This window comes from Hemitrygon akajei, chromosome 9, assembly GCF_048418815.1.
Source record: "Hemitrygon akajei chromosome 9, sHemAka1.3, whole genome shotgun sequence".
In the NCBI taxonomy this organism is placed as follows: domain Eukaryota; kingdom Metazoa; phylum Chordata; class Chondrichthyes; order Myliobatiformes; family Dasyatidae; genus Hemitrygon; species Hemitrygon akajei.
This window is the reverse complement of record NC_133132.1, coordinates 149,471,022-149,498,137: the sequence shown is the minus strand read 5'-3', so window position 1 is coordinate 149,498,137 and position 27,116 is coordinate 149,471,022. Positions and strand designations below refer to the sequence as shown.

The 27,116-nt window shown below is 40.8% G+C and overlaps 1 protein-coding gene across 1 annotated transcript in view; it reads right to left on the bottom strand.

Moving 5' to 3' along the window:
• The window catches only part of LOC140732685 (adhesion G protein-coupled receptor F5-like), a 37,003-nt gene extending 15,007 nt beyond the window's left edge, over positions 1-21,996 (bottom strand). Inside the window, exons 1-6 of the mRNA XM_073055369.1 lie at positions 21,984-21,996; positions 17,571-17,677; positions 14,958-15,016; positions 13,814-13,932; positions 11,332-11,504; positions 6,987-7,157 (exon numbers count right to left, since the gene is read on the bottom strand). Of these exons, the coding sequence (XP_072911470.1) occupies positions 6,987-7,157; positions 11,332-11,504; positions 13,814-13,932; positions 14,958-15,016; positions 17,571-17,677; positions 21,984-21,996 (642 nt within the window). The remainder of the gene's footprint in view (positions 1-6,986; positions 7,158-11,331; positions 11,505-13,813; positions 13,933-14,957; positions 15,017-17,570; positions 17,678-21,983) is intronic.
• Between the last annotated feature and the right edge of the window lie 5,120 nt (positions 21,997-27,116).

Sequence of the window (27,116 nt, the reverse complement as noted above, 5' to 3'; positions counted from 1 at the left end):
TGTTGGATACCATTTTGAAGTTGAATCCTTTAGTGAAAGGTTCTATTAGCAGAATTTATAATTTACTTTTGTTACAAAAAGAGAACCTCTCACTAAAGATTAAACAAGATTGGGAGAGAGAACTTAATATGACCTTCATTAATGAAGATTGGTTGCGTGTTTTGAAAAACATAAATTCTTCTTCTATATGTGTCAATCACTGTTTAATTCAGTTTAAAATTGTTCATCATTGTTATTTAACAAAGGAGAGACTATCTAAAATATTCCCTAGTATAGATAACCACTGCGATAGGTGTAAAACTGAAGTAGCTACTTTGTCACATATGTTCTGATCATGTTCTTTATAAAAATCATTTTGGAAATCTTTATTTTCTACAATTTCTAAAGCTCTTTAACTTACAACCTAACAGATTGACTGTTCTATTTGGAATAGTTCCACATCATATTCAGGGTATTTCATCTTCAGATCAACATGTAATTACATTTGTTACATTATTGGCAAGAAGGGCTATTTTATTAAAATGGAAAGATACTTCTGTCCCTACATTAATTGAATGGTTTTCTCAAGTAGTTATGTCTCAGTTTGGAAAAAATTAGTAGAACTTTTGATCCCCGATTCGACTTTGAGAGAAGATGGGGATCTTTTGCCAAATATTATCATTTAATTTGAATTATTTTTATATGATTTCCTTCCAATTTTATTTTATATAAATATGAATTGGCGGTTGATGATTCTTTTATATATATAGAGGATGGCAAGACGTATTGCTCCAGGGGTTGATTCCTAATGGGTTTTTTGGCAGTTAGTGGGTTTTCTTTTTAGTTAGATTGGGCTCTTTTTTTTCCTTTTTTCCCTTACATATAAATTTTTTTCCATTTTTATATATTATGATCAGTTTTTATTTCCTTCAGCCTTATTAATTGTATATATATTAAATTGTTGAAGTTTTGTATCCACTTTATAGCTGTAGAAGATTATGTACCAATAAAAAGATTCTAAAAATGAAAAGAATTATGCCTCGCTGATTATTGACCAAAGAAATGGATCTAATTCTTAATCGAAGGTATCAAATTCCCACTGTTGTAAGTTAGCCACTGCAGGCAGCACCCCATGACTGAAGGAAACAACTGCATCATTGGAATGATTAGTCTTGCAGAACTGATTGAGGAGCACAGGGCAGGAGGCCATATGCAAAGAGCCTGTTTCCACCATCTTCAAAATCACCACATCCTATCTGCATAAGAGCATATAAAAATAGGAACAGGGGCTGTCTACTTGGTCTCTGAAATTTGCCCTTCCATTCAATAAGAATAAGGCTTTACTGCTCCAGGCTTCATCTCCTTTTTATGCCAGTTCCCCTAGCCTTCAATTCCCTGATTTTTCAAAAGATTATCTATTTCCAACTTCCTCCAATGGTCTTATGGTCCAGTCTCACAATACTCTGGGGTAGAAAATTCGATATCCATCACACTGAAAATTTTCAGCTATTTATGAGACCATAAATCTGTCATCACTGAAATATGTGAAATGCTGAATAAGTATCATTAACCACACACCCAGCTAGTGGCACAGTGGCAACAGTGCCGGACTCCGGAGTGAAGGCTCCCGAGTTCAAATCGAAGTCAGGCCACCCCCAAGCATGCTTTCCATCCATGCTGGGTTGAGTGTTGAGCTGGCCACTTGGCCCCATAAACAATACAAGGGTTAAGTCAGGAACATTCATATCGGGACCCGGTTAATCCGAAAGGAGACCAATCCTGACACCATGCGCCAGACAAGAATGGCTGACTGGTGCAATAGGCTAAAAACAAATTAACCACACTCAGCTTCATAAAGCCCAGGGTCATGTGGATTCACCAATTCCCCACCACACCTTCTCTAAATCTCTGCTTTGTCTTGCAATCTGCTGCTCGTGACTGCATCAGGCACTGTGCTCACACAGAGAGATAATTTCACCCACTTCATTTCAGTGAAGAGCAGGTGGGACCTTGTGCAGTGAGATACTGAACAACAAACAGAATATGCTGGAAGAACTCAGCAAGTCAGGCAGCATCAATGGAAGGGAATTGTCAATGGTTCAGTCCTGATGAAGGGTCTCAGTCCAGAACACCGAATGTATATTCCCCTCTGTAGATGCCACCTCATTTCCTAAGTTCCTCTGTCATTTTGCGTTTGTTGATCCAGATTTTCAGCCTCTGCAAAATTGCTTGTGCAGTGACATATTGTTGGTTTCTCACAAATGTAGTAGAATTTACCAGGACCTGGTACAGAGAGGACATGAGGCCTGCATAGATCAGTCAGGCATCACTGAATACTGTACACTTGTGTCCCAATAAGGGCATAAAAATCCAGATCATTTACTGACATACAAAGCTTTCCACTTCCAAATGTGCAGGTGGTTGTGTATTATTGTCTGTTTGTCCTGACGATAAATGCTATATTCCCTGGCAGTGCAATAATCTCTTCATGCCTCAGAAAGATGGAAAAACTAGATATTTTCTATGATCAGCACTGCTCAGAGAAATTCTGTGTGTGTGTGTGTGTGTGTGTGTGTGTGTGTGAGAGAGAGAGAGAGAGAGAGAGAAAACCATCTACGACCCAATAAATCAATGCATTACTCCCCTGAAAACAGCAGATGGTCAAACACTTCTGAAGAATCAGAATACCATTCTGCTGAGGTGGGCTGAGCATTTTAACACCCTGCTTAATCAGGATTCTGATGCAGACCCACCATCCTGGATGAACTGCCTGAACTTCCTCCTACCCATGACCTCAGTCTACCACCAGCCTTCCAGGAGGTTCTATCAGCTGTCCATTCCCTTAAGAACAATAAGTCCCCTGGCACTGACAATATCCCTGCCGAGTTACTGAAGAACGGAGGGTACCTGTGTATGCGCACCTTCTACCAGTACATCACCAAGGCCTGGACTGACGAGAACATCCCATAGCAATGGAAAAATGAAAACATTGTTGTAATTTATAAGAACAAGGGTGAAAAGGCCATCTGCGGCAATAGTAGGGGCATATCACTCCTTTCTGTTGCCGGAAAGGTCCTAGCTAAGGTGAAGCTTCAGAGGCTCATCAGCAACATCACCGAGTCAATGCTGCCTGAATCGCAGTGTGGATTTAGGAAGAACAGGAGCACGATCGACATGATCTTCACAGCCCGGCAGCTTCAGGAAAAGTGCCGGGAGCAACATCAAGACCTGTTTATGGCCTTTGTCGACCTCTCCAAAGCATTCGACATTGTGCAAAGTGAGCTCTTATGGGATGTCCTCCTCAGGTTTGTCTGTCCCAATGAATTTGTTAACATCCTCCACCAATTCCATGATGGGATGACTGCTCGGATGACCATAGGAGGACAAGAGTCTGAGCTCTTCTTTGTACGCACAGGGGAAAGGCAGGGGTGTGTGCTAGCGCCAACGCTCTTTAACATCTTCCTCTTGTGTGTTACCAAGCTTCTCCAGAATGAGATTGAGGATAGCAGCATTGTGGCAGTGGACGTCAGATTAGATGGCAACCTCTTTAACATCAGGAGGCTCCACGCAACCACAAAACTCCATAGAGAGCGGGTCCTGGAGCTGCAGTATGCAGATGACTGTGCTCCTGTGGTCCATACTCTGGAGGATCTTCAGACTGTCCTTGCTGTGGCGGTGAGAGCGTACAGCAGGATGGGGCTGACCGTCAATACCACCAAGACAGAAGTGGTTTGCCAATGGAGTGCTAGTGTCCCACCCACCCTACCTGCCTTCACTGTTGGTGATGAAAAGCTGTCAGTAGTGCCATCTTTCAAATATCTGGGGAGCATTCTCTCCGAGTATAGCAGCATTGACAATGACATCCAGAGCCGCATTAAACAGGCATCAGCTGCCTTTGGGAGACTTCAGCGTAGAGTCTTTCAGAACAGGAGCCTTCGTCCCTCCACAAAGGTCACCGTATACCAGCGCTCTGTGTCACCACCCTCCTTTATAGTTGTGAAACTTGGGTAACCTACAGCTGTCACATCAAGTCCTTGGAGCACTTCCACATAAGCTGCCTTCAGTGCATCCTGGGAATTACCTGGCGTGAGCGGGTGCCTCACACTGAAATACTTGGAAAGATCAACTGCAGAAGTATTGAGGCCATGATCAGCCAGCGTCAGTTGCAGTGGCCGGGGCACGTGATAAGGATGCCCCCATGTCGGCTACCCCGCAGAGTGTTGTACGGCCAGCTGCATCATGGTTGACGCTCAGCTGGAGGGCCGAAGAAGCGCTATAAGGATCAGATGAAGAATGTTTTAAGGAAGTGCGAGATCAGACCTGAGGACATGGAGGATGTTGCTGCTGACCGTATCACTTGGCAACAGCTGTGTAGGGACGGGGTTCATATTCTAGAGATGGAAAGAACAACCAGAAGACAGCAGAAGAGAGCCAGGAGAAATGCAGCCATGGTTGCCATCACTACTGCCACTACCACATATACATGTCCCACCTGCAATATAACTTGTGGGTCCAGGATAGTCATCAAAGATCTCACCGTTAAAGGAGTGGACATCATCGGATTCTGTGGACAAACAAAGAGAAGAGGTGGGGGGGGGGGGGGGAGTGATGGAGTGGAGGAGGATGTTGTTCAAGGGCTCCCCGCCACTTCCATAATTCCTCACACCACTTCACAATGCAGCAACAGCAGCTGGATGTCACAGCAATAAGAATTATCAGAACCAATGTGGAAAATGCCCAAAGGCCTTCTGAAAATACTTGTTCTATCATTTATCTGCATAGTCAGTTATCTCTTCACGTTGGTATTTGCATACCTATGTGCATTTCTGCTATCCATGTTGCTTACTGTTTAAAAGTACCTGGGCCAATGAAGTCATCCTCTGTGGCACAGTGCGTTTTAAAAGTGCTGCTTAAGGGAACAATGCTGGATTTTGCTTTACATTATCCACCAACAGAATGTGGACTTGGCTATAAAACTAGCATTAACTGAGAAAACCTCAAAGTTGCCACCCTCATTGAGAGAGTGGTTAAGAAGGAGTATGGTGAGCTGGCCTTCATTAGTTGGGGGGATAGAGTTCAAGAGCCACAAGATAATGGTGCAGCTCTATTAAATTCTGGTTAGACCACACAAGGAGTATTGTATTTAGTTCTGGTCATGTCTTTATAGAAAGGATGTGGAAGCTTTACAGAGTGTGCAGAGGAGATTTACCAGGATGCCTCCTGGATTGGAGAGTATGTCATATGAAGACACTGTAGGTTGAGTGAGCTGAGTCTTCATTCTTTGTAGAGAAGGAGAATGTGAGGTGAATTGGCAGAATTATATATGATGATGAAAAGATGATGATAGAGTGGACAACCAGTGACTTTTTCCCAGGGTGGATACAAAGGGTCATAACTTTGAGGTGTTGGGAGGAAAGTAGAGGGGTAATATCAGAGTTAGGATTTTCACATGGAGAGTGGTGGGTGTATGCAACATACTAATGGGTGTGGTGATTATGGCAGATACATTAGGGACATTTAAGAAACTTTGATAGGCACATGGATGTGGGAGGAAAGGATTAAATTGATCTTGGATTAGGTGAAAAGGTGGGCACAACATCATGAGCCAAAGGACTTCTACTGTGTTCTTTGTTGTTCTATGAAAATCAGATCCCCATGCAGACATTAGTCCAGGGACATCCGGTGGGTGCAGAGATAACATCATTGTGTGCTCTATAGTTACAAGGCCAGTCACTTAAAACTTAGAAACATAGAAATTGCTTCTCTTGGAGGGTAGAGAATCTGTAATTGCCACCCCTGTGGATGATGGATAATCAGAAATTGATAAATAGGTATAGTTAGGGTAATTGAAAGATCAGAGAATGTCAGGCTTTTGGGACCTGACACAGAAGAGGAATTTAGGCTGGCTGAGATCAGCCAGGATCATATCGAATGGCAGGACAGGCTTTGGGGAAGCCTGGTGGCCAGCTCCTGTTCCAGTTTTCTTGTGTTTGCTCCACAACCTGAACATTGCAAGACAGTAGTAAGTGTCAGAGGAAGGTCAGCACACAGACCAAAATCCTTAGGGGCATGAGGAGTAGGCAGAGGAGCAGGAGGATGTGCAGGACTACAGGAGAGATGTTCCAGGAGACACTGGTAATAAAGAGCCCATTGACAAGAAACATCATATCAAAGGAGAATACATAATCATAGTCCACAAAACCACTCACTGTCTCTAACACGAGGAAATCTGCAGATGCTGGAAATTCAAACATCTATATATAGATGCTGCCTGGCCTGCTGTGTTCCACCAGCATTTTGTGTGTGTCACTGTCTCTAACACCTGTAATGTTCATCAGTTATTATCCCAAGTGAGCCCTGATGACACGTCCCTCATACCATCGTTTGCAGGACTACCTGCAACAATCAGAACATAGTAATGAAAGAATCTCTGATCCCATTGCTGAAGTCTGTCAATATAACTGAGCAGCTCACCCTGACATTTCCTGAGGATGTGAGGGCGGATTGACACAATGGAGGAAACAGCCACGTATCGACACCAGGTTCTTCATGTGGTGTCTTTGGTTGAGCTCCGGGCTCACTCTACACAGGAGCTCCCTCTTTATATCTATCTAACTAATGAGAAAGTCCAGATCTTGTTCAGTAAATCTACAGGTTGCCTGTCTCATCGCTGAAGCCTCTATTTCCTCCGAGGTCAGTGAAGTTGTGTTGCCTCTTTATGTGGCATTAAATGCTGATACCCTCTGTGACCACTGTAGAGAATGAGGTGAACTACTGGGAAATACACTTGACCCTATATATGCACCATAGATCATTTCAAACACAGCTTCTTCCGTTTCACAATGATTTGCAGGTGATCCCATGGGCTTCAGGGCTTAATATTGTGCTGCCTCAAGTATGGTTCCACAAACTGCTTACATACTGTTCACCTTGCTGAACCACTTTAATGGTAAAAGACATATTGCAGAAAATGCCCTGGACTTTTCCTGGTAGATGCTTGTTCTTACCTCCAAATCTTTTTCATTAACAGTATTGTTTACTTTTGAAAATGTTGTCAAGATGTTTACGACAGCTTCTACATTTCCAGGTTTGGTGATGTTTGGCTCTTGTGAGGCCGTAGATAATCGAAGAAGAAGACTGGAAAAATTATTTGTCACTTCAGCAGGAGACTGTGTCACCTGCAAAATGAAAGTAGAAATGCTTCTAAGGACCTTTATGTACAATGTACTGTGTATGTTAATCAAAATGGCTTCCTTGTTTTGTTAAGAGTAGGAATGCTTCTTTGTATGATAAGTGCTTTCTCTCGCAGTTGTTTAGCTTTAGACTTGCTGATATCGGGATTGTATTTATTTGTTAACCAATGGGGGAATGTTATTTTGTCTTGTGGGGCTGGGAGCTTGGGGGTTTTCGCGGTCTTTTCAGGGAGTTGGGAAGAAGACGCCGAGGAAGGTGGACGTGGGCTGCACTACTCGGTCGACCACCGGGGTGATCCCAGGTGTGAGGACTTGGAGGTCGGAGGAAAGTGACGAGGGTTCGAATGGTTCGATGGTTAAGCTCCAACGATGTGCACTAAACTGACTGAACTTTGAGAAGTTGGCGCCTTTTACTTTATTTTATTTTCCTTCATATATACTGTATTGCATAGTACTCTTTTAGTTTTAGTAAAATCTTTAAAGTGTATTCCATAACGGTATCTGGTGTGAGTTTGATATTGTGTGTGTGCGCACAGCATAAACTGGATTCTCACAGCACCTGCGTGTACGGGAGGTGGGGTTGGTGAGTGGCTGGATCTCCTTTTCCCCTAGACGTATACCAGCCTGTTGGGTAAGTGTTACATTTACTTACAATGAGAGCACATCCCAACTAGCAGAACCCCTGTGAATATTCAATCCGGGTAACTGCTCCAAGAGCTTCTGAGCACAAACTTCAGACACCGAAAATATACTCCTTTGGTTACAGTGTTGAGGGATGACTATTTGAGTATAAAACTGGTCACGGTGTAATCTCTTTATTATTGTAATCATCTCTTCAAACCTTTCCAAAAGCAAGCTCTGTGGTTAAAAAGGCATACGGTGTATTGGCCTTCATCAATCGTGGAATTGAATTTAGGAGCTGAGAGTAATGTTGCAGCTATATAGGACACTGGTCAGACCCCACTTGGAGTACTGTGCTCAGTTCTGGTCGCCTCACTACAGGAAGGATGTGGAAATTATAGAAAGGGTGCAGAGGAGATTTACAAGGATGTTGCCTGGATTGGGGAGCATGCCTTATGAAAACAGTTTGAGTGAACTCGGCCTTTTCTCCTTGGAGTGACAGAGGATGAGAGGTGACCTGATAGAGGTGTATAAGATGATGAGAGGCTTTGATCATGTGGATAGTCAGAGGCTTTTTCCCAGGGCTGAAATGGTTGCCACAAGAGGACAGAGGTTTAAGGTGCTGGGGAGTAGGTACAGAGGAGATGTCAGGGGTATTTTTTTTTACGCAGAGTGGTGAGTGCGTGGAATGGGCTGCCGGCAGCGGTGGTGGAGGCGGATACGATAGGGTCTTTTAAGAAACTTTTGGATAGGTACATGGAGCTTAGAAAAATAGAGGGCTATGGGTAAGCCTAATCATTTCTAAGGTAGGGACATGTTCGGCACAACTTTGTAGGCCGAAGGGCCTGTATTGTGCTATAGGTTTTCTGTGTTTCTATGTTTCAAGCGATCAATAGCACAACAACTTTAAAACAACTCTCAGATGTGTTAAAGTACTGCAAAGAGTTTGGTTAAATCCTTACATTGTATCACATTGGGAATCCCACCACACAAGTCAAGCACTTTTCTCTCTGCTGCCATCAGAAAGATCATGCAAAAGCCTCAGAACTCACTCACACCACCAGGTTCAGGAATAGTTACTACCCCTAAACCATCAGGCTCTTGAACTAGAGGAGATAACTTCATTGACCTTCTCTTGCCCATCACTAAACTGTTCCCACAACGTGTGGACCCACTTTCAAGGATACTTCCATTCACGTTCTCAATATTTGTTGCTTATTTATTGTTATTATAGGAATATTTTTATTTTTTCTCAGCTCAACTGGTAAAACCTGAGGTACAGGCAAAACCAAGCCCATTCATTTCTCAATTGCTAGAAACTTTTGGACTATTATAGTGTTGTTTAGTATTGTGGTTTCTAAAGATTTACATAAATACTGCTGTGTAGGCCTAATTGTTTAATTCTATTGTGTAGTGACTTTGGGATGATACCAGCTGTAGATGTTACTATTGGAACAATGTAATCTGGTTGAAGGGTCTCGGCTCAAAACTCTTTGTTCTTCTCCATAGATGCTGCCTGGTCTGCTGAGATCCTCCAGCATTCTGAGTGTGTTGCTTTGTATTTCCAGCGTCCGCAAGTTTTCTCACGTTTGTGGATCTATTAAGTAATTTGTTCTTGCTTGTTTATCCTTTATTATTATATCCAAATGGTTATTATGGATTTTCTGAACTGCACTAACAGATTGGTGAATAATATAATTTGCAGGATTTTGGTGAACGATGTTTACCACTTGATTATGCCTGTGTAAGTAATCAGATTGAGTTGAACTGATGCAGGGTCCTGTAATGTATTGAATTGTTTCCTGCTTTTTTTTGGCATTTCCTACAGTTATGGTCTTGAATGTGTTGGTCTTTTATTATGTATGTTAGATTGTTTTTTGTTTTAACCACCTGGTCTTGTATTGCCACAAGGATCCCTTCTGTTTCTGGGAAGAGGTCTCCAACTCTGAGGCATGCATTTGATGCTTTCTTGTCAAGATCTGATCTGCTGAGATCATGGTCATGCTCTTCTATTGATTAATTTTTTCTTCTATATTTATAATTCCTTCATTTTTCTTGGTTGTGCTTTCATTGAAGTTTAATGGTGCGTACTTCTGATCAGAATTGCAATGGGTGGAGTGCTGAATCCTGAAAGTATATACTTACAAGATGTTTACAACTGTTGTGTAAATTTATTATATCTGTCATTCCCTTTCTTTCTATCCTAGGTAGTGGTAATCTAAACGTGTTCAAATGTGCATTGTGTTTTCTAAAATTTGTCATTTCTCTTCTTACTTTTTCTTTGTAAATTTGCCAGCTCAGTTTTGACCAAGGTATTATATCAAAAGAACACTTTAATATGGATATTTCTTTATTATATTTTTACTATTGAGCTCTGTTTGAGAGATTTTCTTAAGCCTTAAAATAAATTCTGTTGGAAGTTTTTCTTATATTGCTCCGTGATCGATTTTCTTTCCTTGTTGATATCCCGGATACTTATATGTTTAATATTCATCCATTGGTTGTATTGTATTCTGCTGCTCTGTTTTGTATTCCATCAGCTCTATTGCATCTTTCTTTCTGTTTGATGCTCTGCACTTATCAAGTCCAAAATTAATGTTTATATCTTTAGAAAATAGTTCTACTGTTCAAATTAATTGCTTTAGCTTTACTGACGAAGATGTGTCCATATATAGAAGGTCTAATTCAGTTGGTTGTTTCGGATTTGATTCCCAATTTTCCTTCAATGCCGTACATTAGAAAGTGGGTTTAAAGGTAGACAGAACCATTGCAGGCTTAGAGAGTCTCCCTGGAAAATGCTTTACATACTTTCATACCCTTACGACATTCTTTCTGCTCTTATGTAAGTATATTGTGATTATCTAAGTGAGTGGTGATTCATTGCGAGATGCATGATGCTACAATTTTATATATAGTTTATAAATAAGTAATAGGACAATATTCTGATGGATCATTTGTGATTTCTGCATAAGATAAGAGATATGCTTTACCTTCTTTCAAAAATTTGGGTAGGTTTTCAGAATTTTTAAGAAAATTTTTGATATGTATTAATAGGTACATATGAAGGTAAGTAAGTTGTTATACCAATAATTACAAATATTATCACTACTTGTACTTTTCCAGTTGTAAGTATTTTTATAACTGCTTTTAGCAAATCCATTGTAATTTCAGGTGTTTGCATTTCTTCATTTGTATGAGTGCGCTCTTTTACCTCCCTGATCTAGCTTGCTTCATCATTGTGTGTCACCCTGCTTGACCAGATATGAACCAAAAGTTCATCATCTCTGTGTTTGTTGGTAATTCTGTGGCTGGGGTTAGTAATATTTTGGCACATCAAATTTAGTTTCAATGTCCTGTAAAACCTCTTTTCATTGATTCTGTTATGGTTAATGGTTATTGGATTTATTGTGTATGCCCACAAGAAAATGAATCTTAATGTTGAATATAATGACATATATCTATTTTGATTTTTAAAATTACATTGGACTTTGAATTTTGGTTAAATCTTATATTTGAATACATTCTTTGCAGGACCTACCTTAAGAAGGTTATAAATTTCAGGTATTAGACAGAAATCATGTTCATCATCATATTGCCCATTCTTTCCACATCTTCTTCTCCTGACACCTTTCATTCCCATACAGGGGATTTCTGCAGTAGAATTAAATTTTGTCGTTCCAAATTCGCTGTCAGTGCATGGAATTTCATCTTCTGTTGAAAGAAAAGTTATATAGCTTTCCATAAGGTAAATAGTCTAGTTTCCCCAAGCTTATGTCATGCTCCATGAGTGTATTTGATAAGTTCTGGCTTGGCAGAGAGGGCTTTGACAGAGTTGACCTAGTCTTGCTGCTATTTCTTTTACTTTATTATTCACCTGCCCAGTACTTTCCACATTGGCTTGTTTGTGTTAAACTAGAATTGATGCTCCACAGACGACAATGCCAGGGGCTAACACCGCAGCCTTATGCCAGTCGGACATGAAACTAAAATCCTCTTTAATCTTACAGACAGGTACTTGGAGGAATATTTGTACTAAGTTGTCTGCTTTAGCTCATGCTGGCAGAAGTTTCTATCAGCCGGTGTGGCAAAGGACAGATACCTGCATTGGACATGCAATGCAGTTCTGGCTCCAAGTTTGAGGAGGGCACGGAGCGACCACTCCCCACTGAACATCGACGGCTCCTCGGTAGAGATCGTAAACAGCACCGAATTTCTTGGTGTTCACCTGACGGAAAGTCTCACCTGGTCCCTTAACACCAGCTCCATAGCAAAGAAAGCCCAGCAGCGTCTCTACTTTTTGTGAAGGCTGAGGAAAGTCCATCTCCCACCCCTCATCCTCATCACATTCTACAGGCGTTGAGAGCAACCTGAGCAACTGCATCACTGCCTGGTTTGGAAATTGCACCATCTCGGATCGCAAGACCCTGCAGCGGATAGTGAGGTCAGCTGAGAGGTGGGCCTCTCTTCCCACCATTACGGACATTTACACTACACGCTGCATCCGCAAAGCAAACAGCATTATGAAGGACCCCACACACCACTCGTACAAACTCTTCTCCCTCCTGCCATCTGGGAAAAGGCACCGAAGCATTCTGACTGTTACGACCAGACTATGTAACAGTTTCTTCCCCTAAGCCGTCAGACTCCTCAATACCCAGAGTCTGGACTGACACCAACCTACTGCCTTCTACTGTGCCTGTTGTCCTATTTTCCCTCTTATGGGGTGTATATAATCCTGTGCATTCTAATTGCTTCCAGAAATTCCAGCCATTGCTGCTCTGCTGTCATCCCTGTCAGTCAATCCTGGCCATCTCTTCTCTCATGCTTCTGTAATTCCCTTTACATGGACCATGACTTCTGCCTGTTCACCCTCTTACTTAAGAATACTGAGGACTCAATCTGAGATATTCCATATCTTGGCACCTGGAAGGCAACATACCATCCAGGAATCTTGTTCTCACTCACAGAGCCTCCTGTCCCTTCCCCTGTGTAACAAATCCCCTATCACTACAGCATGCCTCTTCTCCCCTCTTTCCTTCTGAGTCACAGAGGCAGAGTCAGTGCCAGAGACCCAGAATCTGTGACTTTCCTCTGCTAGGTATTCCCCCCCACCCCCAGCAGGATTCAAAGTGATATATCTGGTGTTGAGGAGGATTGCCACAGGGGCACTGTGCACTAGATTCTTACCACCTTTCCCCTTCCTCACCGTCGACCATTTTCATGTGTCCTGTATCTTGGGTGTAACTACTTCTCTATATTTCTAAACTATCACCCTCCTCAGCCTTCTGAATGATCCGGAGTTCATCCAGTTTCAGCAACTCCTTAGCGCGAATTGTTAGAAGCCGCAGCTAGATGCTCTTCTCGCAGTTGTAGTCGTCAGGGACACTGGAGGTCTCCCTGCCTTCACACATTCTGCAAGAGGAGCATTCAACTGTCCTGTCTGGCATCTCTACTCTCCTAGCTGAGCAGATATAAAAAAAGGGAAAAAAACTTAAGCTCAAGCTTTTCTTTCCTTTTCTTACTTTACTGAAGCCTCTCTTTGTTGAAGCGTTGAAGAGCTAAAGCCTCACGGTCACCACTCTGACTCTGTCCACTCAGATGACTGACACAGTGACAACAGCCTCTGCGCTACCCCTGCCTTCCTTTAATTAGCTCTTGTCAATCAATCCCAAATGCTGATTGGTCGCTGGTCGAAGCTCTGTTTCACTATCATGACCTGCTGCTGCCTTTTTGTACTCAGGCAGGGGACCTGATTGAAGTCCCCTACCTTCAAAACTTCCAGTGTCCAGTTTGGCCGCAGGTCAAAGCTCTTTTTCTCATCACTCTCATATGTCACGAAATTTGTTGCTAGTTTTTTTTTTGTGGCAGCAGTACAGTGCTACATAAAATGGCTACAATTCTGTGCAACAGCCCCTGTATTGTGTTGCCATCTGTTCAATTGGGTCATACAATACTAACTTAATTTATAATGTTAATTTCCCTTTGTCAAGACATAATTTACTGTTCAGAAATCTACTTACCTGGTAAAAACTTTGTAGTGTAGTTCCCTTCAGAAAGAGTCTTGACCACTGCTTTCTTATCCTCTTCGGTCAGAGACAAGCTAGAGAATACTTCATGAACCACAATGGTGCTCCCATTTCTGAATTAATAAAAGCAGAAAAAAAGTATTAGAACAGATGAGCAGCTCAATACCAATGTATTGAATGACATTTCCCTGCCTTTTGTGGAGTAATTAAGACAGAATTAGATCCTGGTTTCTCTCTTCAAAATGTAAATCTGGAGATGCAAAAGACTTTTTGTCCTAGTGATTCAAAGGCTCCTTCAGACAAAAGTGACAGGGATATGCAGTACATTCCAGTATTGAGAATATGTTATCTGGCATAATTTCCATCAACTTTATCCCAGCAATGCTGGTTGCTAAGTCTTGTTAATTTCCGGTATTCAGAAGAGAATTTAAATGAAGGGAAAATGTAACTTGAACTGAAGCAAATACAAAAGTTGTTTGTTTGAACTTTACATTCATTTTGAGGCACAGACTTGTGACCATTGGTGCACTTACAATGTGTCTTGGGCTACTGTAATATCCAATTCAACTTGAGTTCTCCCTTCCCAAAACAACTGGTGCAGAGACACATTTTTATTCCAACACTTCTCCTTCACTGGCAGGTGCAAGATGCTGGCTGATCCCTTGGTTTCATATCTCATGAACACTAACAGCCGCTACAGTTGGCCCCGTGTGCCACCATGCATTTATTTTATACACAGTTACTAAGGTCGAATCCCCAACTCCACCCCTAAGACATGAAGAGCAGGTGTATTTGCATGTGGAAACCAGCCTGAGGTGGTGCTCAGACTGCACTCAATGAAGAGTCTGGAGAGTATATAAAACTACCTAGATTGTGGTGCACAGGTACCCTACTCACTTCTGGAAGTAATTCAAATGTGCCTATAAAGTCTCTTGTTTTTGTTAATAACTGCCAGGTTAATGTTGATAGTAAGGTAAAATGATTATAAGGATGAAAACTAGCCCCATGTAAACGTTCCAGAAATATTTCATTGTTTCTTGTGCATTTTGCAGTTCCCTCCTATTAATCAGGCTTTCTGTAGTTTGCCATTAACTCTTTAAAACTAAATAAATATCTACCCTCAAAATACTTCACTTACGAGAATCCCAAAACTTTTACGGAAGCGTTTTCATCCACCTTTTTGTATGCTTGATTAAGCTGAGGAAAGGATAGAAATATAAAAAAACACATTTTCAAAAACAGAAAAACAGAAGTTACACAATTTTACTATATTAACATGTGTAAAATAAAATCCACGTTAATATTTTAAATTGCTCCTAATTTCAATGGCAGCTGAAGCTGTTTGCTGTTGGTTAGGTGTTTTCATATATAGTTGGTGTTTATGTTTCTTTTTGCAAGGCATATTGCTAAAATGCAGGCAATGAAATAAATAAGGCATTGAACATTTGAAGGAACATTGAATATTTGGCTGGTCTGTAAAAGTAAGTGCAATAATGAGGAGTGAATAGAGGGAGAAATTCAAATGTCAATCAAGATCAGAAGGGGAATTAAAGAAAGGAGAAAATAGATTGAGATGACAAGAACAGGAAGGAAAAGTTTAAAAAAAGTGAAAGTACAATTTTACCATTTACACAATATAAAATTACAGCAATTAAACACAAATAAGTGAAACTGCCCACTTTTAATGGTTAATTTTCAATAACAGGATAATTGAGAGGATGCTTAACCAGAAATCGACAAGGATTATCCCTCTGTGCTGAATTTAATACCCTTTTGTTTCAGACATCATAGGTCTGAATGCATTGCGATGATGTAGCAGACGGTGCGATGTTGTTGTAAGTTTTACAAAGCAGTACATCCTGAACTACAGCCTTTGGATGTTTCAGTTTCATAAATAATCTGAGGCTTACTTCAAATTGCTGTACCATCTACCTAAAAATAACAAGTTTTACTTGGCCTATTATTATTTTGGCTACAAAATCTGGGTACGTTATGTATCTCAGAATTCTTATTTGAACACTACTTGCATCTGGATAGTTTCTCAATGGGATTAACGTCATAATGCTACCTTGTACACTGTCTTAATATATGAAGGTGTGCTTCTGCCATTTCTGAACCTCCACCCTTCATTACATATATATTGCAGTGTTAATGGATTTGTGAGGTAAAAGTATGAGAGATCCGCTGATTCCTATATTATAAGATAATTTTTGACTCATAGGCACATCACTTATTCTCAAAAATACGTTTGGATTAACATAACTGCTAGGAATAGTTTGACTTTGAAGAAATCATCTCTGGTTGCTGAACCAATTCTTCACTTTGGTTTGAAGAACTTTTTTCAGGTGAATAAACACACCATTTGAAAAAAACATTGGTACGGCATTCATAAGGACTTAATACCAATAAAATCATATCGAATAACTGAGAATTCAATCATAGTTGCAAATGATGTAGGATGGATTTTCTACTAACTTTGACAAGAATTTGTTTCAGTTTGAAGTAGGTTCTTTCATGGGGCTTAAAATGGGCATTTCACTCACAAGAGAATGAAAGAGTAAACCATAGATATTATCAAGACCCGAGGTACAGAAAGACCAAGACAAATATTCTCTAGTAGTAAGTCAGTTTTGCTACTCATGTTAAAAATGAGATATTGCTGTACATACATATTTTGCAATAAAGTCTCTTGTGTCAGAAGTATTCATGTTACTGAATTCCTGTTAAACTTTCTTTTAACATTCTAAGTTGGTCAATCACATAGAATACAAAAAGAAACATGGAAATAGTCAACAGAGTAAGCAGCGTTTGGTGTAGAAATGTTAATTCCATTTTTCTTTTCATAGACACTGCCTGCTTCTCCATACATTTCTGATAGTTTGTGAGTTTACTTAAAATCTGTATCAACTTCTATATTTTGATTTTGGACAGTCATATCAAAACACATACATGAGGAAAATAATGGTTGGAACTTCTTCATCTTAGCCCTGTCACTCAGCAGAAGTTCAGGATTCCTGTATAAGCAGGTGTAAACAAGCCCTTTCTAAACTCCTGCACAGTCGTGCAACTGCTCTCAGTGCTGTTCATGTCAGACTCATTTAAATGGTCCTGTGATGGTGGGCAAACTTCCACATTTTCCTAACCCTGATGATGGAGAAACTACGAGCAGATCTCTGTCAGTGCCTGAGACCTCTGTTATCGTTAAGAACACATTTAGTCAGTAGGACACCAGTAATTCAGGCAACAAACAGATTAAAGGAAATCTTGAGCCAATATACAATAATCTATGCATCATTGTTATTTGAAGCACCAAGTGATCCTCCCCAAATGCTTTCTGAGTGTTTCACACATTAACAGAATTCACTCTTCCCACAAATTGGTGTCAAATGAATTCTTTTAAAAATAATACAAAAATTTGTATTGGATAATGCCAGAAATTACATTTTCTTCCTTAGCTGCCCAGAGACTTTATTATCTTTATTAAAGATTGTACTTCAACATGTTAGCCTGGGCCTAAAGTAGAAATTCTTTTGCCTTCATAAAGGGTCTAGGCTTGAAACGTCAATCGTTTCTTTGTTTCCATAGATGCTGCCTGACCTGCTGAGTTCCTCCATCATTTTGTGTGTGTTACTCTGATTTTCCAGCATCTGCAAACTCTGTCGTATTTGTTATATAAACCTGAAGGTCAATACTTATCAGCAGCACATTATATCCTTTCAGAGTTCAGAATGTTATTCACTCAGTTACATACCAATGAAGTGAATTCTGCTGAACGATTTTTACACTCGGCCGAGGAAGAATTTTTCAGTTCATTACTGAAGATCAGATTTTCAATAATCAACGCAAATGTTTGACTTCCTGTAACAGATATGTATTATTAACCATTTTATTATTTCAAATATAAAAGGTGTGCAATATTTTGTGATTACTAGTTTATAATAAATTTTTGTGATTGTACTATTCAGTATTCTACAAGAAAATACAGTTGCTATTTTTCAAAAAGTTCATAGAGTCATAGAGTACAGTACATGAACAAGCCCTTCTGCCCATCTGGTCCATGCCAAACCATTTAATCTGCCAACTCCCATCGACCTGCACATGGACTATAGCCCTCCATATCCCGAAGATCCATTTACCTCCTCAAATTTCTCTTAAACATTAAAATCGAAATCGTATCCACCACTTGCACTGGCAGCTTGCTCCGCACTCTCACTACTCTCTGAGTTAAAGAAGTTTCTTCTCATGTTCCCCTTAAACAATACACCTTTCACCCTTAACCCATGGTCTCTAATTGTACATCCCTCCATTTTGAGGTTGAGCACTCTGACAAAGACAAAGTTGGATAGATTTTTATAGTAGGGGAATTAAGGGTTATGGGAAAAGGCAGGTAGGTGGAATGAATCCATGGTCAGATCAGCCATGATCTTATTGAATAGCGGAGCAGGCTCGGCAGACCAGATGGCCATCACCTGCTCCTATTTCTTATGTCCTTAAGTACAGAATGTTTCCCATTCTAGTGAAATCTAGGATCAGAGCACACAACCTCAAAAGAAAGGGATGTCCATTTGAAAAGGAAAGCAGGAGGAATTTCTTTAGCCAGAGGGTGGTGTATCAACGTAATTTGTTGCCACTGGTGGCTGTGGAGGCCGGGTTATTAAGTATATTTAAGGCAGAGGTTGATAGATTCTTGATAAGTCAGGGCAGGAAAGGTTGTGGAAAAAAGGCAGGAGAATGGTGTCGAGAGAGAAATGGATCAGCCATGATCAAATGGTGGAGCAGACTCGATAGGCCAAAAGGTATAATGCTACTCTTATGTCTTCTGGTCTTATGATACTTTGTCCTAGAAAATATCAGTGAAGAACCTGGTTTTAGCAGACAGATGAAATACACCTGACCCAGAAATGATGCAGACATGCAAGTTATTCCAACACTTGTTAGCTTCCAAAAATACAGCTGAGAGAATACAAGGAAACTGGTGCAGAGAATTTCCATTTGAATCTAAAAGCAAACTATTAATGTGCTTTGTGCCAATCTCATTAGCATGTGTGTGATGTACTCCCAGTGTTCATTGAGAGGACACAGAATGGAATGTGGTTCTCAGTGGTGATCTTCAAAAGTGCTGATATTGTACATGTACACATATTATGAAGCAGGAATTTTAAGCATTTTACAGAAAATGGGAAAATAAACAGAAGCAGGAGAAGGCTACATGGCCCTTCAGAACTGCTCTATCATTTAGCATGAATGTCCATTTCAGCTTCATTTTCCTGTATTGTTCGCATATTCTCCTCGTGCCCAAGAATTGATCAACTTCACAGAGTCACTGAGGTAGGCCATTCAGTACATTATGTCTGTACCATCTACCAGAACAACTCACCAGCTTCACTCCCTGGCCCTTCTTCTGCAGTTTTCCATTTTTTTTCTTAACTATTTATTATTTTATAATGAAGGTCACTAGGGAGCATACCTCTTCTGTGTCCTGTATTGTAGATTCCATATATTGTGCAAAAGAAGTTCTTCCTCATGCCACTCCTAATTTTCTTCCACTTTCTTTACCAATGATCTCTGGTCTTCATGCCTCCACCAGCAGGTAGAGCCTGCCACTTTCCATTCTGTCCAGACCCCTCTTCACTCTATATACTTCTTGCCATCTACCTTTTTACCCATAGAAAGCAGCCTGAGCTGCTCTCCTCTGCTTTGTAAAACGATTTCTTTCTCCCAGGAACAGTGCTCTTAAATCTATTCTGGACTCACTCTTAACATCCTTCCTGTAATGAGATGAGCAGAATTGAATGCAATATCCATTCAAGGGTTGACCTCTACTTTTATAAGGATTCAGTAGGACTTTTCTTCTTTAATTCTGCTTTGATAAGGCCCAAAATTATGTATGGCATATTAACCACTTAATATGGCCAGGAGCAACGGGCTCTGGGACAGCTTCTTCCACAAGGACATCCAACTAATTAATTCACACTGATACAATTGTATTTCTATGCTATATTGACTGCCCTGTTGTCCATTCTACTTATTACAACTACTATAAATTGCACATTTAGATGGAGACGTAATGTAAAGTTTTTTACTCCTTATGTATGTGAAGGACGTAAGAAATAGTCAATTCAATTCAATTCAACCTGCTCTTTCACTGATCTGTGCACCCACACACCAGGTCCCTCTGCTCTGCACCCCTTTTAAAACCATTTTGCATCTTTTTAACTTTCCCACCTAAATTCATCATCTCACATTTCTCCACAGTAAATTTCATCTGCTTTTTTCACCAGCGAGGTTTACTGGCAGATCCACTATCATCCCATTGAAAATGGCCTTCCTCTAATAAATCATTTTTTGGTGATTGCACCTTCTCTTTTTCCAAGGCTTATTTAAATTTTATGACATTATGATTTCTATCTTCAATGTGTTCCTTTACTAAAACTTGGAATATCTGACCCACTTCCTTTCTCAGAATGAAACCCAGCCATTCCTCCTTCCTCACTCTCTACATCCACTTTACCTAGGCCTTTGAACATTTGATAGGTTTCAATTAGATTCCCCCTCATTCTTCTAAATTCCAACAAGTACCTCAATAAGTATATTTAAGACAAAGTTGGATAGATTCTTGCATTGTAGGGGAATTTAAAGGTTATGGGAAAAGGTAGGTAGGTGGAGATGAGTCCATGGCCAGATCAGCCATGATCTTTTTGAATGGCCAGACAAGCTTGACGGGCCAGATAGCCTATTCCTGCTCCTATTTCTTATGTTCTTAAGTACAGGTCCAGACCCATCAAACAGTCCTCATATGATAAACCTTACTCTCCCGAAATCATTTTTATGAACTTCCTTTGAACCCTCTCCTAGATAAAGGGCCCAAGATTTTTCACAATATTCCTAGTGAGGCCTCACCAGTGCTTTATATCCTTGATTTTATATTTTTTATTACATTCTCAAAATGAAGGCTAACATCACATTTGCCTTCCTGACCAGTGACTCAAGCTGCAAGTTAATCTTTAGGGAATCCTGCACGAGGTCTCCAAAGTCCCTTTGCTACTTAGATTTTTGAATTTCTGCCTGTTTAGAAAATAGTCTGCGCTTATATTCTTCTAGCAATGTGCATGACCATACATTTCCCAGCACTGTATTCCACCTGCCACTTCTTTTCGTAATCTACTAAATCTGTCTAAATCCTGCAGCCTCCCTGCTTCCTCAACACTACCTGCCCATCCACCTATCTTCGTATCATTCACAAACTTGGCCAAAAAGCCATCAATTCTTTCATCCAAATCATTGACATAGCATAAAAAGAAACTGTCCCAATACCGACCGCTGTGGAACACCACTGGTCACCGGCAGCCAATCAGAAAAGGGTTCCTTGACTCCCACCCTTTGCCTTCTGCCAATCAGCCAATCCTCTATCCATGCTAGAATCTTTCCTATAATACCATGGGATCTTACCTTGCTGAGCTGCCTCATGTGCAGCACTTTGTCAAAAGCCTTCTGAAAATCCAATTACTGAACATTGACCAATTCCCCTTTGTCTATCCTGCTTGTTATTTCCTCAAAGAATTCCAACATATTTGTCAGGCAAGATTTTCCCTTAAGGAAATCTTGCTGACTTTGGCCTCTTTTACTATGTACCTGCAAGTACCCTAAAACCTCATCCTTAACAATTAATTCCAACATCTTCCCAACCACTGAGGTCAGGCTCACCAGCCTATAATCTCCTTTCTTCTGCCTCCCTCCCTTCGTAAAGAGTGAAGTAACATTTGCAGTTCTACAGTCCTCCAGAACCATGACAGAATCTATTGATTCTTGAAAGATTATTACTATTGGATCCACAATCTCTTCAGTTACCTCTTTCAGAAACCTTGGCTGTAGTCCATCGGGTCTAGGTCACTTATCTACAATCAGACCTTTCAGCTTCCCAAGCACCTTCTCTCTAAGTAATAGAAACTGTACTCACTTCTGCACTCCATGACAACCTTGAATTTCCAGCATTCTGCCAGTGTCTTCCAAGTGAAGACTGATCAAAAATTCTTTAGTTCATCCACAATTTTTTTGTGTTCCATTACTACCTCTGCAGTGTCACTTTCAAGTGATCAACTCTTGCCTCTCTTTTACTCCTGATGAAATATTTTGGTAACCTCTTTGATATTATTAGCTAACTTACCTTTACATTTCATCTTTCCCCTCCTTATGGCCTTTTTAGTTTCTTTCTGTTGGTTTTTAAAAGCTTCCCCATCCTCTAAATGGGGTAGGTGTGACCTATACTAAAGGGTCAGGTTGCACTTCAATCCCAGAGGGACCAATATTCTTGCAGGCAGGTATATAAGAGTTGTTGGGAGTGGTTTAAACAAATATGGCAGTAGGATGGCAACCAGGATGATAGAGCTCAGGATCAGACCAGAGGCTTTATAAGTAGGTAATGGATTTAACATGAATATAAGGAAGGACAAAAAACATAGAAAACCTACAGCTCAATACAGGCCATTTGGCCCACAAACTTGTGCCGAACATGTCCCTACCTTAGAAATTACCAGGCTTACCTATAGCCCTCTATTTTTCTAAGCTCCATGTACCTATCCAAAAGTCTCTTAAAACACCCTATCGTATCCACCTCCACCAACGTTGCCGGCAGCTCATTCCACACACTCACCACTCTCTGAGTACAAAACTTACCCCTGACATCTCCTCTGTACCTACTCCCCAGTACCTTAAACTGGAGTCCTCTTCTAGCAACCATTTCAGCCCTGGGAATAAGCCTCTAACCATCCACAGGATCCATGCCTCTGACCATCTTATACAACTCTATCAGGTCACCTGGCATCCTCCATCTCTCCAAGAAGAAAAGGCCGAGTTCGCTCAACCTATTCTCATAAGGCATGCTCCCCAATCCAGGCAACATCCTTGTAAATCTCCTCTGCACCCTTTCTATAATTTCCACATCCTTCCTATAGTGAGGCGACCAGAACTGAGCACAGTACTCCAAGTGGGGTCTGACCAGGGTCCTATATAGCTGCAACATTACCTCTCGGCTCCTAAATTCAATTTCACCATTGATGAAGGCCAATACACTGCATGCCTTCTTAACCACAGAGGCAACCTGCTCAGCTGCTTTGAGCGTCCTATGGACTCGGATCCCAAGATCCCTCTGATCCTCCACACTGCCAAGAGTCTTACCATTAATACTATATTCTGCCATCATACTTGACCTACCAAAATGAACCACCTCACAGTTATCTGGGTTGAACTCCATCTGCTACTTCTCAGCCCAGTTTTGTATCCTATCAATGTCCCGCTGTAACCTCTGACAGCCCTCCACACTATCCACAAAACCTCCAACCTTTATTGCATGAGCAAACTTACTAACCCATCCCTCCACTTCCTCATCCAGGTCATTTATAAAAAGCATGAAGAGTGAGGGTCCCAGAACAGATCCCTGAGGCACTCCACTGGTGACCAACCTCCATGCAGATTATGACTCGTCTCCAACCACTCTTTGCCTTCTGTGGGCAAGCCAGTTCCAGATCCACAAAGCAATGTTCCCTTGGATCATTGGCCTCCTTACATTCTCAATAAGTCTTGCATGGGGTACCTTATAAATACCATATATACTACATCTACTACTCTTCCTACATCCTCAAAAAATTCATTCAAGCTAATGATTGGGTACAAATGCTGACAAATCAAAGAGTTCAAATGTACCACAAGGCAAAATTCAAAAGGGTGTCAAATGCAGGACTGAAGGTTGTGTATTTAAATGCACGTAGTATTCAGAATAAGGTGGACAAACTTGTGCCGCAGTTAGAGATTGGTTAGTATGACATTGTGGGCATCACTGAGTTGTGGCTGAAAGAAGGCCATAGTTGGGAGCTAATGCCTCCAAATGATATACTTTCTTTTTAAAGGACAGGCAGGAGGGCATATTCAGTGGTCTGGCTCTGTTGTTAAGAGATGGAATTACATTTTTAGTAGGAGGTGATATAGGGTCAGAGAAAGTTGGATCTTTATGAGTATGGTTAAGAGTACATGGGCAAGAGTAAAAAAAATAATATGGGGATCATTTATAGGCCTCCAAGTAATAGCCAAAATGTGGGACAAGGATTGCCAAGGGAGCTGGAAAAGGCATGTAATTAGGGTAATGACACAATTGTAATGGGGTACTTCAATATCCATGGGGATTGGGAAAATCAGATTTGTAACAGATCGCAAGAGAGGGAATTTGTTGAATGACTGCAAGATGTCTTTTTAGAGCAGCTTGTGCTTGAGCCTACTAGTGGAAAGGCTATCTTAGATTGGGTGTTGTGTAATAACCCAGTTCTTATTCGGGAGATTCATGTAAAGGAATCCTTAGGAGGCAGTGATCATAATATAATTTAATTTATACTGCAATTTGAGAAGTAAGAAGAAAATATATGGACACTGTGAAAGAACTAACAGATCTAAGTGTGTGAGATATCATTGACGCTGCGAGGGATCGTTCGATATGGAGAGCCATGATTGCCCAAGTGTGTAACGTGCAAGGCACATGAAGAGGAAGAAGAATTTGAGAGGTAGTATAACTCACATGTATCAGTATTGCAATGAAATAAAGGGAATTACAGAGGCATGAAAGAGGAATTTGCCTAGGTGGATTGGAGGAGAATGACAGGAGAGCAGAGCTGACTGAAGTTTGTGGGAATAATTCACAACGTGCAGGATAGAGATGTCCCACAGAAGAAAATGTTCTCAAATGGCAGGGCTAGGCAAAGGAAGTTAAGGTTGCATAAAAGCCAAGGAAAGAGCATATAATGTAGCAAAAGTAAGTGGGAAGTTGGATGATTGGGAAGCTTTTAAAAGCTTTTAAAATCTACCAAAAGGCAACTAAAAAAGCTATAAGGGAAAAGATGAAAAATGAGGGCAAACTGGACAATAATATAAAGCAGGATACTGCAAGTTTTGTCAGTTATATAAAGAGTAAAAGGGAGGTGAGAGTTGATATTGGACCACTGAAAAATGATGCTGGAGAGGTACTAATGGGGGACAAATAAATTGCAGATGAATTTAATGGGTACTTTGCATCTGTCTTCACTGTGAAAGACTAGCAGTGTGGCAGAGGTCTGTGAGTGTTGGAGGACTGGAAGATTGCAGAGCCTAAATGGACGTTGAACCCTTGGACACTGCCTCACTTTTTTTAAATATATAGTATTTCTGTTTTTTGCATGATTTTAATCTATTCAATATATGTATACTACATAAAGTATACTAAGTAAGATTTCCTTATATATTTATTATTATTTTGTCTCTCTCTCTCTGCTGGATTATGTATTACATTGAACTGCTGCTGCTAAGTTAACAAACTTCACGTCACAAGCCGGTGATAATAAACCTGATTCTGATTCTCACAGGGTGATGCGAGTCCTGAGACTCTTGTACTTCTACCTGATGCAGCAGCAAGAAAAGAGCATGGCCTGGTGGTGAGGATCTTTGATGATGGCTGCTGCTTTCCAACAAGTTTTATTAGCATATACTCAGTGGTTGGTGGGCTTTACCCATGATGTACTAGACCGAATCCACTACAATTTGTAGGATTTTCCATTCAAAGGCATTGGTGCTCCCATAGCGGCCGAAATGCAACCAGTCAGAACACTTTCCACTACACATGTACAGAAGTTTGTCAAGGTTTTTGATGACATGCCAAATCCCCCAGACTCCTAAGGAAGTAAAGGTGCTGCATGCTTTCTGTAACGCCCTGGGAAAGGTTTCTCTGCTAATGTAATGCTTTTTCTGTAAAAGCACTGCTAATGTAATGCTTTTTCAGTAAAAGCACTGCTAATGTAATGCTTTTTCTGTAAAAGCACTGCTAATGTAATGGTTTTTCTACAGAAAACTGTCAGTCAAAGCTGAGGGGTACATTTCTTTGCAATTACGCGGACCCAATTACAATGGGTCCAGAACAGGTCCTCTGAGATAGTGACTCTCTCCACCTCTGATCCTTCAATGAGTACTGGCTTATGAACCTCCAGTTTCCCTCTTTTAAAGTCTACAATCAGTTCCTTGGTCTTGCCGACATTGACTGAGAGGTTGTCATTATGACACCACTCTGCCAAATTTTCAATCTCCCTTCTGTATGCTGATTCATCACCACCACTGAAATGGCTCACAACAGTGGTGTCAGCAGTGAACTTGAATATGGTGTTGGAGCTGTACTTAGCCACGCAGTCATAGGTATAAAGCGAGTAGAGCAGGGGGCTAAGTACACATCCCTGTGATGCACCTGCACTGATGGAGATTGTAGAGGAGATGCTTTTGCCATTCCGAACTGACTCAAGTGAGGAAATCAAGGATTGCACAAGGGGGTATTAAGGCTCAGAGCTTGGAGTTTACTGATTAGTTTCAAGGAAATTATGGTATTAACTGCTGAACTGTAATTGATAAAGAGCAACTTGATGAATGCATCTTTGCTGTCCAGATGTTCCAGAGCTGTGAGACATCTTCTGTGGACCTATTGTTTCAATAGGTAAATTCTAGTGGCTCCAAGTTATCGCTCAGACAGGAGCTGACATGTTTCAGCACCAGCCTCTCAAAACACTTCAGCACTGTGGATATAATTGCCACTGGGTGATAGTCATTGAGGCAGATTACCGCACTTCATGATTGAACCAGGTGGGTACCACACTCTGCCGGGGTGAGAGGATGAAGGTATCTGTGAACACACCAGCTAGTTGGTCAGCACAGATCTTCAGTGCTCAGCCAGGTACTCCGTATGGACCGAATGCTTTTCTTGGATTCACTCTTCAAGGCAGCCCACACGTCACCTTCAGATACTGAGAACAAAGGACCATAACGAGATATGGAGGTGTGCCATGGTTCCTACTTGTTCTGGTGGTCAAAACAAGCCTGAAGGCATTGAGTTAACCTGGAAGTGAAGCTCTGCTGTCCCCCATGTTGCTTGATTTAACTTTGTAGGAGTTCATGGCATTCAAACCCTGCCATATCTGTTGAGCATCCCTCATTGATTCCACTCTAGTCTGGAATCTCCAATTTGCCAGTGAAATTGCTTTCTGGAGATCATTCCTGCAACTTTTGTAGCATTCTTGATCTCCAGACTCAAATGCTTCTGATCTGTACATCAATACTTCCTGAAAATTCATCTTAAGAGGATAAAGTGGTAAAGAAAGTGTACAACATGCTTGCCTTTATCAAACAGTGTAATGGGTATAAAAGCTGATAAATCATGGTACAGCTGTATAAAGCTTTGGTCAGGACATATCTGGAATATTGTGTGCAGTTCTCTTCATCGCATTACAGGAAAGATGTGGAG